General features: G+C 26.1%; 1 protein-coding gene across 2 annotated transcripts; it reads right to left on the bottom strand.

Annotated features, from left to right (window-relative positions):
* Positions 1-8,562: 8,562 nt before the first annotated feature.
* On the bottom strand, positions 8,563-11,757 carry LOC116402944 (calmodulin-binding protein 60 G-like). Of its 2 annotated transcripts, none has more exons than XM_031883459.1 (8): positions 11,658-11,757; positions 11,269-11,350; positions 11,109-11,164; positions 10,470-11,014; positions 10,043-10,206; positions 9,807-9,971; positions 9,085-9,175; positions 8,563-8,977 (listed from the first exon to the last, which is right to left on the bottom strand). In XM_031883459.1, exons 1-8 carry the CDS (start codon positions 11,750-11,752, stop codon positions 8,922-8,924), a joined length of 1,254 nt encoding a protein of 417 aa, XP_031739319.1. In that variant the 5' UTR covers positions 11,753-11,757; the 3' UTR covers positions 8,563-8,921. The 2 variants fall into 2 exon arrangements, with proteins under 2 accessions (XP_031739319.1, XP_031739322.1); XM_031883462.1 differs by having other exon boundaries at positions 9,807-9,959.
* Between the last annotated feature and the right edge of the window lie 4,953 nt (positions 11,758-16,710).

Genomic DNA, 16,710 nt, shown 5'->3' with positions numbered 1-16,710 from the left:
AATAGTAATAGTACACATAATGAAGATGCATGTATCCATTCTTGATCTATTTATATTACACATTATGTAAATTACTTTGAAGAACTTCCCATTTTTTAAGAGAAAAATGGATAGCAACCAAGTTGGATGAAGACTTCTAATTAATTAAGATATAGGCAAATTCAAGGAAGTTTCCCATATATATGTAATTTCATTCCTTAAACTTTGAGTTGCACGTGTGTAGCAAAAATATATAGTTTTTATATTTTAAATTTCTTTAAAGCAACATTTTTAAATATATTAAAATTAACTATAATATTTATAAATTACAACAAAATTTTAGATTCTATCAATGATATAGAAATTAATAAATTTTATTGTTGTCTACCAATGTCAATAATAGAATAATATAAAATTTTGTTATACGTTATCAAATATATTCAAATGAATGTGCTAGCTATTTCTTACAATTTCCCTTTCTCTAATTAACTTCCAATAAAGGCGGTGTTCCTTTTTTATGAACACTTCATCAAAAACATTTGCATGCATTCTATCATATATGTATGTTTTATATAGATAGTTGAAATTTTGTTTTTCACTTCATCAATTTTAATAAATTTTAAATTTTTACTAGTAAAATATGATAAGATTTATGAAAAAAAAAAGAAAGAATAATAAATAATAAAATTATATAATTAAGTTTTATAACACATACAAAACTTTTTGATTATGTTTATAATAGTTATGGATAGACACTATATGCTTTTATTGAAGTTAGAGAAGTTTATCCATTTTTATTAGTAATAGAATTTAAATTTTGTTATAATATATAAATACTTTTGTATTTTATTATATTTGAAAACGTCAAACATGAAAACCCTCCAAAAAAAATTAGGATGAAAATGATATTTTAAATGTTGCTTTAAAATGAAGAAAACCAAAGGGTTGAGCTGGTCGTTTGGATTAATAATTTTATTCTTACTAAACAAACTTTTATAATTTTATTAATTTGAAATTGAAATTAAGAATTTTATTTTATTCTTTTGTTATATAAGTTTTAATTCCTTTCTTACAACTTGAAAAAAATTTCAATTTTCTATATGGAGATTTAATATTAAAACAATAATAATTTCGATTCTTTGAATGGTTCTATTCTATTTTTGTTTGATTATGATTACTTTACTTACTAAACAACCCTTCCATTTGTTCCATATATTTAAATATGAGACATTTTTATTTACAAAATTTTGATAAAATTTTATATTCTATTAATAATAGTGGTCGATGAACTTCTATCATTATAGCACAGGAGTGTCTATCATTAATTTTTATGATATAGGTTGTAAATATTTGATAAAATTTACTATTTTAAAATTTTTAATTAACTTTTTTTCTTTTTTATCTTTTGTTTCCCCTCCAACAAAATTGGTACTTTATTACCTTTACAATTATTAAATTAGTGATGATTATTTTAGGTCGTATTTGTGTAAATGTATATGTATATTTATGATAGTTCGAAAAAAAAGTTAAATTTTCATAAAGTATTTATGGTTCGTGTAACAAAAACAAAAAGTTTATGAAGTTGGTAAAATATTTTCATAAATGTCAGATTTATTTTTGATATTGGGGATGATTCGTCACGTCTTTTTCTTCTACTTGTTTGTGATTTATTCATTTTCCCTTTCAGATTTCTTCAACTCCTCTTTCAAAATTTCTTTCTTGTATTTTTAAACGATTTATTCTTATGTTTAAATCTCCCATTTGATCATCTTCACCATATTTTGACAAGATTCTTTGAAGCTATTTCATATTTCTCATATTCAAGAATATCAAGATCATTTTTAATATCATTTTGACATGATCTAAATGATTATTTACCATTATTAACACGATCATTTGACATAGTTAACACAAACGTTTAGATTTAAAGACTTTTCTCATCGTTTAAAAAGAAGTACATGGTCGTGTGGATATGATATAAACAATCGCTTACCATAGTCAATAAGATTCATTTAGCACAATCAATACGATTTGTTTAGATATGAAACATTTTCCATCGTTAAAAGAATTAACGACAATAGTGTGGATATGATCTAAAACGATAACTTACCATAGTCAACACGATCATTTAAATCCGAAGCATTCTACTGTTAAAAAGAACTACACGATCATGTTGATATTATCTACACAATCACATATCATGATCGTTTTAGAAGAAGAATTACAAGCGGAGCGTGTGGCCAATTAATCGCATGTACTTAACTAAAACTTTTTTTTTTTTTTGTATTTTTCATTGTGTGACCGTGTACTTCTTCCTTTTTTTTTAAAAAAAATGTCATAATTAACACGTCTTTTAATGGCAATAGAAATAATGTTGGTAACAATCATAAGCTTATTATAAGATATTGGTAAAGAATATACCTATGACATTTTTTATTAGGTTATGTGTGCCAACTTGAAAGAGATGTTGTGTAGCAATTTCTAAAACAAAACTAAATCAACGGCAAGCCAAAGAACTCAATTTAAAAAGAAGTATAGACTCAATTACAAATATCTAACGTAAACTATTGCTGTATCTTACTTCAACCAATTATAAAATATAAAATTTCTACTATTTTGTTCTTCTTAAAGGGAACAAACACTAATGAATGATAAGATATAATATTTGATGGCACTTTATCTTATCAATTAATCGTCCTAATGTCACGTCTGACACTAACAATTTCCATACAACAATTCATTTTGTCATATAGTACTTTTCAACCCCCCTCCTTTTGGAGTGAAATTAAAGAAAAGTAGAGATGTGTTACGTTATTTTTGGGGTTATCAAAATTAATTTTGTTATTTGGAATGTTAAAATATTTCTTTGTTGTGTGGGTGAAAACAAAGTTTGCCACTGTGTTTTGAATTATTGATTTTGTCAATATACTTTCTTTCTTATTCAACAAGTTTGGTAGGCTTTGCCTAGGTCATGGAATACAACATTGTGTGTACACAAATTACATTAAGTACAAATACAATAACTCGTAAATTACATCCACCATTTTTTTTCTTAAATATTTTAAAACGATAAACTTTAGACTAAAAATATGTCTTCTCTTGAGAATAACGTTGATAGATAACTATTTTAAAAAATCATATAAGATAAATCATTCGTATTACGTAGATATAAATCACAAAGTTCGTGATGTTATCTATAAATCGTGTGACAATTAATTCTTTTAAATTAAATTGCGAAGCTACGTTAAGACGTCGTTAATTATATATTCTAACTATATATATATTTATTTATTTATTGTAAGATAAGTGAGATTTCATCATTATTATCTACCATATTGCCTCAATATAATTGTTAAGTAAACTTCAACTTTATTGTTTTCAATATATCCAAATAAACCAGAGCTTAAAAGTCTTTAACTATTATTACTATTTATTATTATATATCAATCATGGATTATTATTATTATTCTTAATTACTATCATTTATCAATCATTATTAACTACAAAATTAACTAACCTTTCATTTTTAAATACCAATTCGGTCCAACCTTTACAACTTAATCGATCATGTCTATTCATTTGACAGTCTTAGTGTGTTTGGAGGAAGAAAAGAGTTATGAGGACAAGGGATATAATAATCCTAGGATTATCGTCATAATCATAGTGTTATGATAATATATATGTATTTGGATGAAGCAGATGCGGATTTATTAAGAGATTGGGGCACATGTCTCCTCACATTTTTTGTTGTTGTATTTTAATATTAATTTTGAAGTGTTAGATTACAATATACATTAAATAATACTTTATTATTATTAAACTTTGCCTTTGATATAGTGACTATGTCTCTCCTTCAAAGCCTCAAGGTTCTGGATTTAAATATTGTCTACTACATCTGATCTGCCACTAGGAGAAAGGTTTATAATTTGTAGTGTTATGATAGTATGTGTTTGGGAGAAAGATTATAATAGGTAGTGTTATGATAATAGTGCCCCATTACAAACGATTTCTGGATCTGCCATTAGTATTATGATATTATGTGATTGGAAAAAAGATTATAATATAGGTAGTGTTATGATAATATTTGTTTAGGGGAAGGATTATGAAAATTATTTTTTTAAAATTTGTATTCTAAAGGGGCTTTGCGAAAATAACAAATAAATCTATGATAATAGAGTTCATGTCACAACATTTTTTAAATTTGCAAAAGTAGCATATTTAAAAGTGTTGACCCCCTGATAGTCTTTCAATACCCGTCTGATATCATTAATTATTTGTCATAGTTGTCATATTCTCAAAATGCAAAAAAGATGTGCTATGAACTGTTTTATTCTAATTCTTTTGTTATCTGATGCAATTTATTTATTCTAAATCAAATACACAAATATTCGTATATTTAATATACAAATTGTCATATTTTCATAAAAACATGTTTTATTAGTTTTCTTAAATACGATGTCCATTTTTAACATTTTTTATGCAAACATTTCGTGCCAATAATTTTTTTTTTTAAATTCGCGATCCAACTCCAATACACAAATTATATATATTTAGTTTACCAGATCATTTAGTTTTCGTAAAACAGTAATTTTTTAAATGCAAGTAAATTATTAATTTTTTAAAATTCATATTATAAATCCAATACACAAATTTCGTATATTTAATTTATCAAATCGTCCTAGTTTTCATAATGCAGGAGCAAAAAAAAAAAAAAGGTCAAGCAGTGTAATCACGATAAATTACCTAATTCAAGAGTAAAAGACGAAATTAAAATTTTAAATTAATGTAATTGTACCATATTCATAACTTAAAAAAAAAACTATGTTTTTAAAATAAAAAGATTAAAATTAACAAAAGCTCATAAGAATATAGATTATAAATGAGAAAAAAAATAGATTAAATAGTATTTAAACTTAAATAGATTAATTATAAATAAAGAAGGATCGAAAAGGAATCATTCAGTAAGGATTGAACGGGTTGAGGAAGGGTTATAATAACTCTTCCCCAAACAAGAAAATAGTTATATAACTTTTTTCCCATAATCCTTTCCATCCCTCAAACACACCATGTTGATTAAACTTTAATTTTTTTAAAAAAAACTAAAATATATAAAAAGAAAATTTGGATTGAAAAATATATATTTAATTTTAAAAAGATATCCATTTAGACAAAACGTATATCAATTTAAATCTTAAGCAAATAATTGTATCAATTTAAATGGAACGATAGGATAAATTTAAGATTGAAAATATTACTCCCTTAATTCTTTATTCAACTTTTCTTCCACCGTTGCTATTCTCCATCATTCCTATTCCTTTAATCGATAGTTTTTTCCTATCACATTTTTTTAAAATAACAAAATAAATTAAAATATTTATAAGCTATAACAAAATTTTGAATTCTATCACTATAATATATCAATGACTACGACTACGACTATCAGTGATAGAATTTGTTATAAGTTATAAATATTTTGTAAAATCTACGGCTCTAAAAAAATTTCCTAAAATATAAGCTATATTTTCACGTTAGAAGGAAATATTTTCAAAGTATATATATAAAATAAAATTCATTTTAATGCACTAAGGAAAAAATCTTTTTTTTTTGGGTAATTTTTGCTAACATTATCTCAACTAGGAGTAAACAAACATTTTACTTTCTGAGATTCATTTGCCACGAAATTCAATTAGAAGGGTTGAAACTTTACAAATTATTTTATTTAATCTTTGTTCATCGTTTCATTTGGTGTCTACTTATTTTATTTAATATTTAATGTTTTCTCATCATATATTTCTAATTTTTTAAAACTCAAATTGTATTTATTTATATTTGTTTCTTTTTATTTATATTTATTTGTTGTGTGTTCAACAAGTTTTCCATTATTGAATTATTGAATTTTTAAAGATTATTTTTTTAGTCTATAAAAAGAATATGTTATCGTTTGCAATTGACCTTCAATTTCTTTGAGATACCAAGTGCTTTCTGCAGTTTCGAATGTACCCATTTTTGATATCTCTCGAACAAATAATAATAATACACAAAATGGTGATGCTTGTTCTTCTCTAATTAATTAATATCTAGACAAATTCAAGGAAGTTTCCTATAATTTATTAACCATTAAGAGAATTAGACATTTAAGTTTTAAAAAATTATCCGTCGGAGGTTTGCCCTTTCTTATTATTGTCTTTCTTCTCTGTTCTCCTTGTGTCGATCTTTCTTTTCCTCTTTTGTGATTTTTTTTTTTCCAATCGTCTTTTATTTTTGCAATTTTTAAAAATATTTACATTTGTTTTTATTTTTCATATTTTGTTTTCTCCAATTTTTTCTTTTCCTTTTCATAGTATTTTTCTCTTTTTCTATAATTTTTTCCTTTTCCTTTCCATCTTCTTTTTCTTTCTTTGATAATTTTTTCCAAAAGTTATTTGATTGAAGATCGTGCTATTTTTTTCTCAAACTGTTGTTTTTTTAAGATCGTGGACAAAATATAAAAGATCGTAAAAAATATCATTGAAATATTGAATTGTTTTGAAATATTAAATTGTTAAATGTAAATAATGGTGTACAAAACAAATAGTGAAATCTAAATCTAAATAATCGTGTAAACAAAAATTGAAAAAAAATCGTTCAAATTTGGCTACCATAATTTAAATGATCATGCTACTTTTTTCTATTTTTTATTCTCGACTGTGAACTTTTTCGACTTTTGAAATTATTTTATAACTCGTAAATGTTTTGCCGCTTTGTTATATTTTTAAAATGATGCATACATAAATAAAAAATAATGATTTGAAATGTTATTTTAAAACAAAGAAAATCAAACGGTTGAGTTGGCCGTTTGGCTACCTTAACAGAAACCGTAACGATGATTCAATGGTTCTATTTTATTCTAAATATTTTTTTTTTCCATTACATTGCTTACTAAACAACCCTTCCATCTATTCCATCCATTTTAATTTATCTATAATTAATTTTCGTTAATTTTTATAACCGATAAAATATTTATGGTCCGAATCACAAATTAAAAAAATTTATGAAATTTGGGATATTTTTATTTTCTTTTTCTGTGATATCTTTTCTTTTCATCGTCATATTCTTTTTTCTTCTGTAATTTTTTTCGTCTTTTTCTCTTCTTCTGTAATTTTTTTTTCTTTTCCTTTCCATCGTTTTTTTTCTTTCATCAGTAATTTTTTTGTATTTTTTTCAAACGGTTATTTGGTTCGTGTTTCAAATATAGAAGATCGTGAAAAAAAATCATTGGATATTGGATTGACAATTGTAAACGGTGTATACAAAAATAGTTAAATCTAACGATCTAGTTCTAAAAGTGTGTACCAAAAAATCTTGAAAAAAATAGTTGATTTAATTTAAACGATCAAATCTAAACACAAGCTACCAAAATTTAAAAATATCTTGAAAAAAATCGTTACCCAAATCTAAACGATCGTTTCTCGGATACCAATTAATCATGGATCATTTTTGGAATTTTCCATTGTGGGCTTGTGAACATTTTTCGTTTTCGAAATTATTCTATACCGTGTAAATATTTTGTCAATTTGTTCTATAAACTCGTTAATTTTTATATTGTTATAAATTCAAATTTAATTATTATTATTTTTTTTGTTTCCCCTTCAACAAACTGGTGCTTCATGACGTTTACAATTATTAAAATTGGCAAAACTTATTTTGTATCATCTTATTTTTGTAAATGTATGCATAATATTAATGACAATTTTTTAATAACGTTATAACCCAACTTTCAATGGTAATATAAATAATTGTCAACCATCAAACATTACTAACAATCATAAATTGTCACTGTCAAGCTTATTTGTGAAGTTATAAGATGTAAGTAAAGAATATATTATGACTTTTTTTTTATCAAAGCCAATGAAGAATATTTGAAATTATAAAATATAGAACTTGTAGTATCTTATTTTGTTAAATAAACAAAGACTAAAGAATGATAAGGTATAATATTTTATGGCACTATGTATATCTTATAAACTAATCCTAATATATATAGATATAAATGACATTGGCACACACGCAATCCATACAAAAAAAGTTCAATTTTAATTACATATTTTTCAACGATCCATCCTTTTGGAGTGAAATTAAAGAAACCATATATAGAAATTAATTCTATTTTTTGAAATGTTAAAATATTTCTTTGTTGAGTTTGCCACTGTTTTGAGTTATCCATTTTCTATAATACTACTTTCTGTCTCATCCAAAACAAGTTTGGTTAGCTGTAGGTCATGGAATTAAACACAACATTGAATGTCATTAACAATTCCACAATTGAAGGTATAAAGCTCCAAAAATTAGGAAGTAAAAGTCCATATAAACCCCTTTTGAAGACCAAAAACTAATATCATCAAATGACTTTCAAAGGCAGAAACTGGATATAGCTTTGACAATAACTAACAGCCACATAACCCTCAAGACAAATCAACATCAAGAAAAAACCTAAAAAACTCCAAAGAACTCTCTTTTTTTTCTAGAGAAAGTATATAAGGAATGATTAGGACTGTATTCACTATATTTAAATCAATATACAAATATGAAGTTCATTCCAACAAATTTAGATGAACATTTTTTTTTTTATCAAGGAAACAAACAAGATATAGGGTGCATTCGGATAACCTCGCTAGAAGGCTATTTCTTTAGCACCACACACTATCCCGGATATATTATTGAATAGAAAGTATTATTACATGTTGAAAATTTAGATCAACATTAAAAGAAAACAAAAACTAATACTAAATTATAGTAATTAAAGCTTCTTCACTCTATATTCCTCGCCAAAATCGTGTGAATTTAACTTTTATTACAGTTTTATTTTTCTCTCTTCCTGATCTCTAAATTTACTATTGTATTGTTGGAGTAATAATACTTTGTTTGGGTTTAGGCACTAACCCATTGCAACGTCGCCCTTCGTATTACTCATGGTTGTCTGAGGTTGAAGCCTCTCCATGTGGCAACAGTGGTGGATGGTCTGCCGATGAGAATGATTAGTTAATTAGGATAAATTTTATATATATCCAAAAACATTTTTACAAAGGAATGGAAAAAATTTAGATATGGATTATTAGTTGAAATTACCATAATTGGAAATGAAAGAATGCTTGTCTTCCTCCCCCATCCCTTCAAAATCTTGGCCTCCCATTGCTTCATAATTATCCCCCAAGTGTTGCTAGTTTCATTTCGAAACAAACTCAGTGGAGATAGAGAAATATATAGGTGTGTAAGAAACCAAACAAAACCATAATGGTTTACTTCAATCCTCGAATCAGTTTAAACTGAACCCAAAAAAATTATTGGATAAACACCTAGTTATTAAAAGGTCTCTTCCTCTTTTTAATGTGAATGCATCTAGACTCTCTGAGATCACCATTTTTGAGTTTGATCGTTTCATAAAAAAAAACAAAAAAAAAAAACAAATAACCATTTGAATTTTATTTTTCTATATAGTATTACAGTCTTGAACCGTACTTGAGCACACTTCATGAGATTAAATATACAATTTTATTTCAAAACTAATTCACAATAGAAGAAAGAGAAAAGAATTTATGTTGTTTGGACATATGGTATATAGTTGAGTAAAGAGAAAAAAAATTCAAATTAACAATTTTAATTAACCACACTCTTGATAAAATGAACTTTGAAAGTGTTTCACTGTACATTTTGAATGGTTGTCCAAAACGTTTATAAAAAGTGACTTATTTTCAATTTAAACACTTGAAAAATGAAATCAAACAAACATTTGATGCTATATATATATCAACAAATGAAAGAAGCTCTTTACATGAGTGGGAGAAACTAACCCCAGGCGTTGGATTGAAGGATGGAAAGTCTTGATAATAAAATTTCCCATCTTCCAAGTTGTTTAAATTAGCTTCATTTTCAACTGAATCACATTCTAAAACATTATTAACCATCTTTTTCCATATCTTTTCAGGGACTTTCTCTCCAAGTAGCTGCATACAAAACTGTATAAAATGATTATGTGAAATTAACAACTTTGAATAAAACAATAAACTAAAGAGTTTTTTTTTCATACCTGTTTTAGATAAGTAGAACCCTTTTGTTTATAAGTCTTCAAAAAATCATCCACATTTTCTATTGCGTTGGAGGACAAGCGTTGGTGATATGCACCATTTTTGGCAATTCCTTCCAATCGCCATACTTCATCTCCCCTACTTGGAGGGTGGTGTTTCTTGTACCCTCATGTGTCATAATAAACAAACAAAAATATTGGGTTTGAATATATTGACCAACTTTGATCTAAATGAAGTCCATTTTATGATATATATTTAAACATAATATAAGAATTATAGGGATTAGAATGAAATATGCCGATTGGAAGGACTAAGATGTATATAAAAATATAAAACAAGTCTCAAAAAGGCATCAGATCAGAATATGATATTTTCACAGTTTTTAAAAGAACTTTGCATTTGAGAAAAAGGAAAAAGAAAAGGGCATACCTTTACCACGCTGATCCATCACTCTAAAGGGTTCGGAGACAGCATCCTCAATTCTTGGGAAATTAGTTAAGATTTCCTCATTCAAAACTTTCACTCCCAATCTAAACTTCTTAGTTTTGGTCCAACTTGAATTGTCAGTAAAGCTCAAATCATTAAGCTCTCCAAACCCATTATTCAGGCGAATTATCTTATCATTCCCAACAATTAAGGGTCTTTTCCCCACTCTTTCAGAAACAATACTTTTGTTAAAACCATCCCTACTCCAACAATTATTTTTCTCTCGTCGTCGATTGAAGCCGAATTCACAGTCAAGGACAACGATCTCAACCAAGGCCGACGACAAAAGACCTGTCTTGATGATAGCATTGGAGTTGGTAGTATTTTCACAAATTGCAACTACTAGTGCTTTCCCATTTTTGGCTTTTATTTCATTGTTGGTGAAAATGGTGGGAGCTATTTGATTAATGAAAGATAGCTTGAGCTTCGAATTTTCAAATCCGATTACAGTTCTTTCTTTTCCAAATTGGTTAGTGAGTTGGCTGCTTCTGGATCATGAAAGAAAAAAAAAATTGATTGATAATGATGAACAAAAATTATTAATCAGGAAAACAATGTGAATAAAAAATAAATTAAGCAAACCTTGACAGAAAGAATTTTAGGTGAGAATCAACTTCAATCTTTACCACATCCTCGACCTGTGTGTAGAAAATGACAAATGTAATGAGATTTTTTTTTTGGGGATATTAGAAATAAGAACTAAACATCATATATAAATGAAAGAAAAAGAAAGAGGTTAAACCTGCTTTAATTCATTTTCTTGAGGTATGTTCTCTTCTTTAGGAGACAAATCCTCGGATGGAATAACAGATTGAATTTCAAAACTGGAAAACCCAAATTATGTAACTCAGCTTTAGGTTATTAATGTAAAATCATTGTAAGACAAAAATTTTAATGACAAAAAAAAACATAAGTTTTCATCCATATTTAAAATATAGCGATCTTATGATTTTTGTCAAACATGTAAACATATTCTTCGACGTCTCGTAAACTCCCCATGGGGAGTATGGGAGAATTAAAGCAGAAGCAGAAGCAAGGTGGACAATAAAAGAAGAGCATAAACTAAATTTAAAAGCCAAAAAGAAAAGGAAAAAAAAAAGAAACGAAAGTGTTAAGAGAAAGAGAAAGAACCTTTGGATAAAGGATGGGAGAATTGTGTTGAAATGAGTTTGATGTTCAATTTCTTCGAGATCACAAGTGTTTTCTGCAGTTTCTAATATATCCATTTTGATATCTTTCGAACAAATAATTAAGACTCAAAATGTGGGCTCATTTATATTTATACACTATTAAATTACTTGGAAGAATTTACATTCAACTTGGAAGACTTACAAGTACTCTCTTTTCCACCTCTTTAATTAATATCTTTTTCCAAGGAAAATTCAAGGAAGTTTTGTATATCCACCCATGGAGTGTGAACACATCACGCCCTCTCAGCCTCATAAGTTGACCTTAGAGGATTCCAATCACCGGGCACAGCATCTTTCTTCTCGGCCCCGAAACCATTATCTTGTCCAGGCTAGGACTACTCTAGAGAAGATGAGCAGCACAGCAGTTGGGATCTCGTGCTTCCCTTCCAGTCACTTACGATGTGGAGTATGTTTGTGTTTAGTAGATAATGTGTTTGGGAGTTGTTGAAACACTATACCAACACTACCAACCAAGAAACCATTTTTCTTCTATTATTATTTTCAAACATTTAGAAGAACAAAATTTATCGTCTTTTTTTATGTGCAAACCATCGAAAAAGCAAGTCCGACCATCCAATATATTTTTAATGCAGAATTAAGAATTTGAACCTAAATCCTCTTGTCAAGGTACTAGTTGAGCTAAGCTCATGTTGATCAGCTTCTACAGATTTTAAAAACTCTAAATTATAAACTTTCAATTCAAGTCATTAAAATTAAACTCAATAACTAATTTAATTTTAAGAAAGTCACTTATTTCAATCTAATTATAATTACAATGCTTAATTTTTTTTAAAAAAATTGTATTATTGATGAATAAAAAGTAATAATTAGTAAAGATTTAAGAATATTATTGATGAATATCTTATTTTCTGAACCCGTTAATGACGGTCTGAATTTCGTGTTTCGTGAAAAATAATCTTTTCTTGATGAGCAATTTACATCAAGATATCATTTTTCTTAATGAGTATTGCCCTATGATCTTAACTTAAATCCAAAATTATAAAAAAAATTCTCGATGGGCAATGTCTATCAAAATATCATTTTTCTTGATGGATTCATGATCTTTTTTTTGTTTTTGTTCATCAAGAAAGCCTAAACACATCAAGAAAATTTTAAACCCATCGAGAAATCCAAAACAAATAATATATTAATTTTTTTCAACGATGATCATTACAAATCAAGAAAATTCATCTCTTGATGGGTCATGTTCATCAAGAAAACTTAATTAATTTGATGGGCATTGTCAGACGAACTTGATGGACATTGTCAATCAACTAATATATTATTCTCGACGTTTATTGTCCATCGAGAAGTAGTTTTCTTAACGTTTATAAATCATCAACAAAACTAAAGAAACTTTGTCCATCAAGAAAATCAAGAATTCACTTTTTTTTTTTTTTTTTTACATTTTTTCGTATTTCTTCAACAAAATAAGGGAGTTTTTCTTGACGTACATGGCCGTCAAGATAAACATTGGATCAAGAAAAATATTTTTCTTGATGGTCCTTTGTCATGACCATCAAGAAATCAAAATTTGCGCGCGACAAGAAAGACCAAATATATATATTTTCTTTTAAGTTGTTTCGGTAGAAAAATCATCAATTTATTTATAATTTTTTTCTTATATATTTAATTCTTTTGAAAGATCATATATTTTCTCGTTTAAAATGATTATATGTTTTAAAAACTGTTTATGGTGAAATAGACACACTCTATTCAAAAACTATGAGTCAAGCACAATCTCTATATATCAGTATTAATGCTTTGACAAATTAATACGTAGTTTACGCTTTGTGTGGAAGCTTAACTCTACTCTTGACTACAATTTGTAATACTTTTCATACAATAAAATATCGATATGATTAGGTATTATAAGAAATTCTGTCATGGTCTTTTCTGAAGCACCCAAAAATTGAAGTTTTGTTGGAAGTTTTTAAAAGTGTTCACAAACACAAAATTTGGAAAAGATAGAGAAAAACAATAGATTGAAAAAAAGAGGGTTGCAACTGGTTTATCATCTTTAAATTAGGATCTAGTAGAGTTCACCAACTTCAAGGGTTTCTTTTTTATTGATGAGCTTTGCTCTTCCACCCAAAATAAATTACTACAAAATTAATATTACTATCAATAGTGTGTTCATGTTAACCAATTTGGGAATCAAACAATGTCAATAATCTTCATTTGATATCTATATAAATTTCAACCTCCTCTCCATTGACAATTGTTTTATTTTAAAAATTAAACTTATAATAATTAATTTCTTTCACTCATGTCCAAATGATAAAAGAAGAGAGACTAGATTGATAATGCTCAAATATTTTATTGATGAAATTTAAATTTTGATTATTCATTTATAATGAGATTTTTCAAATCATGCACACATAATTTATCCATAAAATAACAACAACTCTATCGTTAGTATTTACCACAACAATAATTAAATATATGAAGATGGGGAGATAGAAATTACGATGATATTGAGAATGTAAATACTGTATGCAATTTCTAAAGAAATCATAAATATTTTTCAAGAAAGAAAAGTAATATCTTGATTTTAAAGATTTAATATTTAAAATATAAGTAATCTAAAACTTATTTATTTCTTAGAGAACAAAGTAGAAAAGAGAAACCAAATAGTTGAGGTGTCTTTGCTTTTGACTAAAATTACAATTAATAATCAAACATTAAATTAACGGTAGACTTTCTTACTCTCCCACTAAAAAGTTAAAATCATAAAAAGAAAGAAAGAAAAAAAAAAGCTAGCTATTGTGGCCGATCACAATCCATCAGCAATTTCTCTATAATTTCCTTATCCTATGGTTTTTAGAAAAATTCCAAGAAATAAAAAAGGTTGGGTTTCAACAAAGGTGTTATAATATAATTATATGATGTCTTAAACTTTATTAATTATTCTTTATGTTATTAAATTTGTGTATTTTATTGTGATGAAGTAAAAGAAGATTTTTCATGAAAGTGAGTTGAGGAGGAAAACACATCCACATGGAGATATATGAGTTTGTGATTAATGGGCTACGAGAGAGACAATATAAAATCTAAGAATTATATTTGTTGTTCTAAAGAAATAATTGATGAAAGAGAAAATATCCATAATGTATCATCTCTCACCTACCATATGATTTAAAAATAAATAAATAAATAACTTTGTGGTTGAAAAGCTATAGCAATATGGAAAAAGTTGGTGGAATGAAACAATAACAGGATATTTGATGCTTATTTGGAAAAAAAAAAAAGGAAGAATTAGAAACATAACTATTAGAATCGATTAAAAAAAATAAAAATAATTAGATAAATTCATATTTGAGAATACAGATTTGATTGAAAATTCAAAATCCAATTCAATTCATCTAATCAGACATTGTTTATATTAGAAATCATTTCTTACGGATTATGAAGCATAGTATTATGAAAAGAAAAAAAAGAGATAATTTGCTATATTTCCAAAGAAAAATTTAATTAGTACTATAGAACACAATTTATGTTAGAGATTTTGTACGAATAATCAAATCTCAGCCACATAGATAATTAATGACTCTACCCTCTAAAATAAATAAAATCTAGGAATATGTCAAACCAAATTACACTAAACCACTTTTTAAAGTATTATGTTAGGAATAACCACATATTTATCATAGTCCTAATACAATAGTTGGGTCTACCGTTGCACTCTTTCATTCTTTTTCCTATTGAAAACGGTTGTAATTTTTATAAAAGAACATAGAATTTATTCTAAATTAAACCGTCATTGTTTTTCTAAACAACATTTTCATAAATAAGTACTTTCACATTAACAATCACATATATGTTTTAAAAATATTTCAACACGGTAAATATTTGACTAAAATTTTTGTCTTAACTCGATAACAACGTTGATCGATAACTCTAAATCAGAAAGTTGAATGTTAGTGCACATATTGCAAATTTACCTTAAATTAATTTCACTATATTAAACTAATAAATATATATTTCATAAAATAAGTAATGAATACATAATTATATATTATCTACCATGCATGCATGCTTTTTAATTATTCAACAAACTTCAACCTCATGTGATTCCAATATATCCAAATTAAGTATAACTCAAGTCTTTTAACTATGTGTTATTTGTTTATTAAAATGGGATAATTAACATAATGACGATGATTATTATTATTATTATTATTTATTACTATTATCAATCATGATTAACTATTTAATTAACAAACCATTTCATTTTTAAATACAAGTTCAGTCAAACCTTCAAATGTGACCTATCACCTCTACTCTCTCTCCTCATTTGACCATCTCTATTTCTCAACTAGTTATTACTTGCTTAAATTATATATATATATATAAAACTAAAATATATAAACAGAATATTTGTATGAAAAATATATATTTATTTAATTTGATAAGATATCTATTTAAAGATGTATGATAGGTGATAACAAAAATAAATAAATAAAAGAAAATGAGAGGTGATAACAATATACCCACGTATATAATTATAATTATAATAATAATAATTATTACTATTATATCATTCTTTTGAAAAATGTCAAAATTAGCCAAAGTCAAAATTGAAGAGTCGTTTTTTTTGGATAGTTATAATTTGTTATCATTTTAAAAATAATAATTAGGTATGTAGCAATATTTAAACAAATTACAAATATATAATAAAATTTATATGTAATAAACTTAGATAAACTCTTATGCACTAGATTTGATAACATTTGAAAATTTTTATTATATATTTATAAATACTTTAAAATGTTGTTATATATTTAATTATTTTGAAACCAAGTCATATATTGGGATCGATTCATTTTTACTTTTTACTTTGTGGATTAAGCTTAAGCCTATTATAAGCTTGAGCTTTTGTACAAATAAATATATTAATTTTTGAATATGTCATCAACAATTAACTTTTAACTAATAACTATTAATTTTGGAACCCACAAAATTCTTAGTCAAAATTTCAAACATCAAATCAA

This window comes from Cucumis sativus, chromosome 1 (genome assembly GCF_000004075.3).
Source record: "Cucumis sativus cultivar 9930 chromosome 1, Cucumber_9930_V3, whole genome shotgun sequence".
Lineage (NCBI taxonomy): Eukaryota > Viridiplantae > Streptophyta > Magnoliopsida > Cucurbitales > Cucurbitaceae > Cucumis > Cucumis sativus.
Note: the sequence above shows the minus strand (reverse complement) of the source record. Positions and strands in the feature narration are given on the sequence as shown.

Bases quoted from the DNA above. Each gene is read 5' to 3' on its own strand.
- LOC116402944 (XM_031883459.1), bottom strand. From the start codon at position 11,752: ATGGATATATTAGAAACTGCAGAAAACACTTGTGATCTCGAAGAAATT. The intron at 10,207-10,469 runs GTATGCCCTTTT...ATGACACATGAG, and splicing joins GATGGATCAGCGTGGTAAAG to GGTACAAGAAACACCACCCT. The intron at 9,972-10,042 runs GTATGAAAAAAA...CATTTTATACAG, and splicing joins GTTCTACTTATCTAAAACAG to TTTTGTATGCAGCTACTTGG.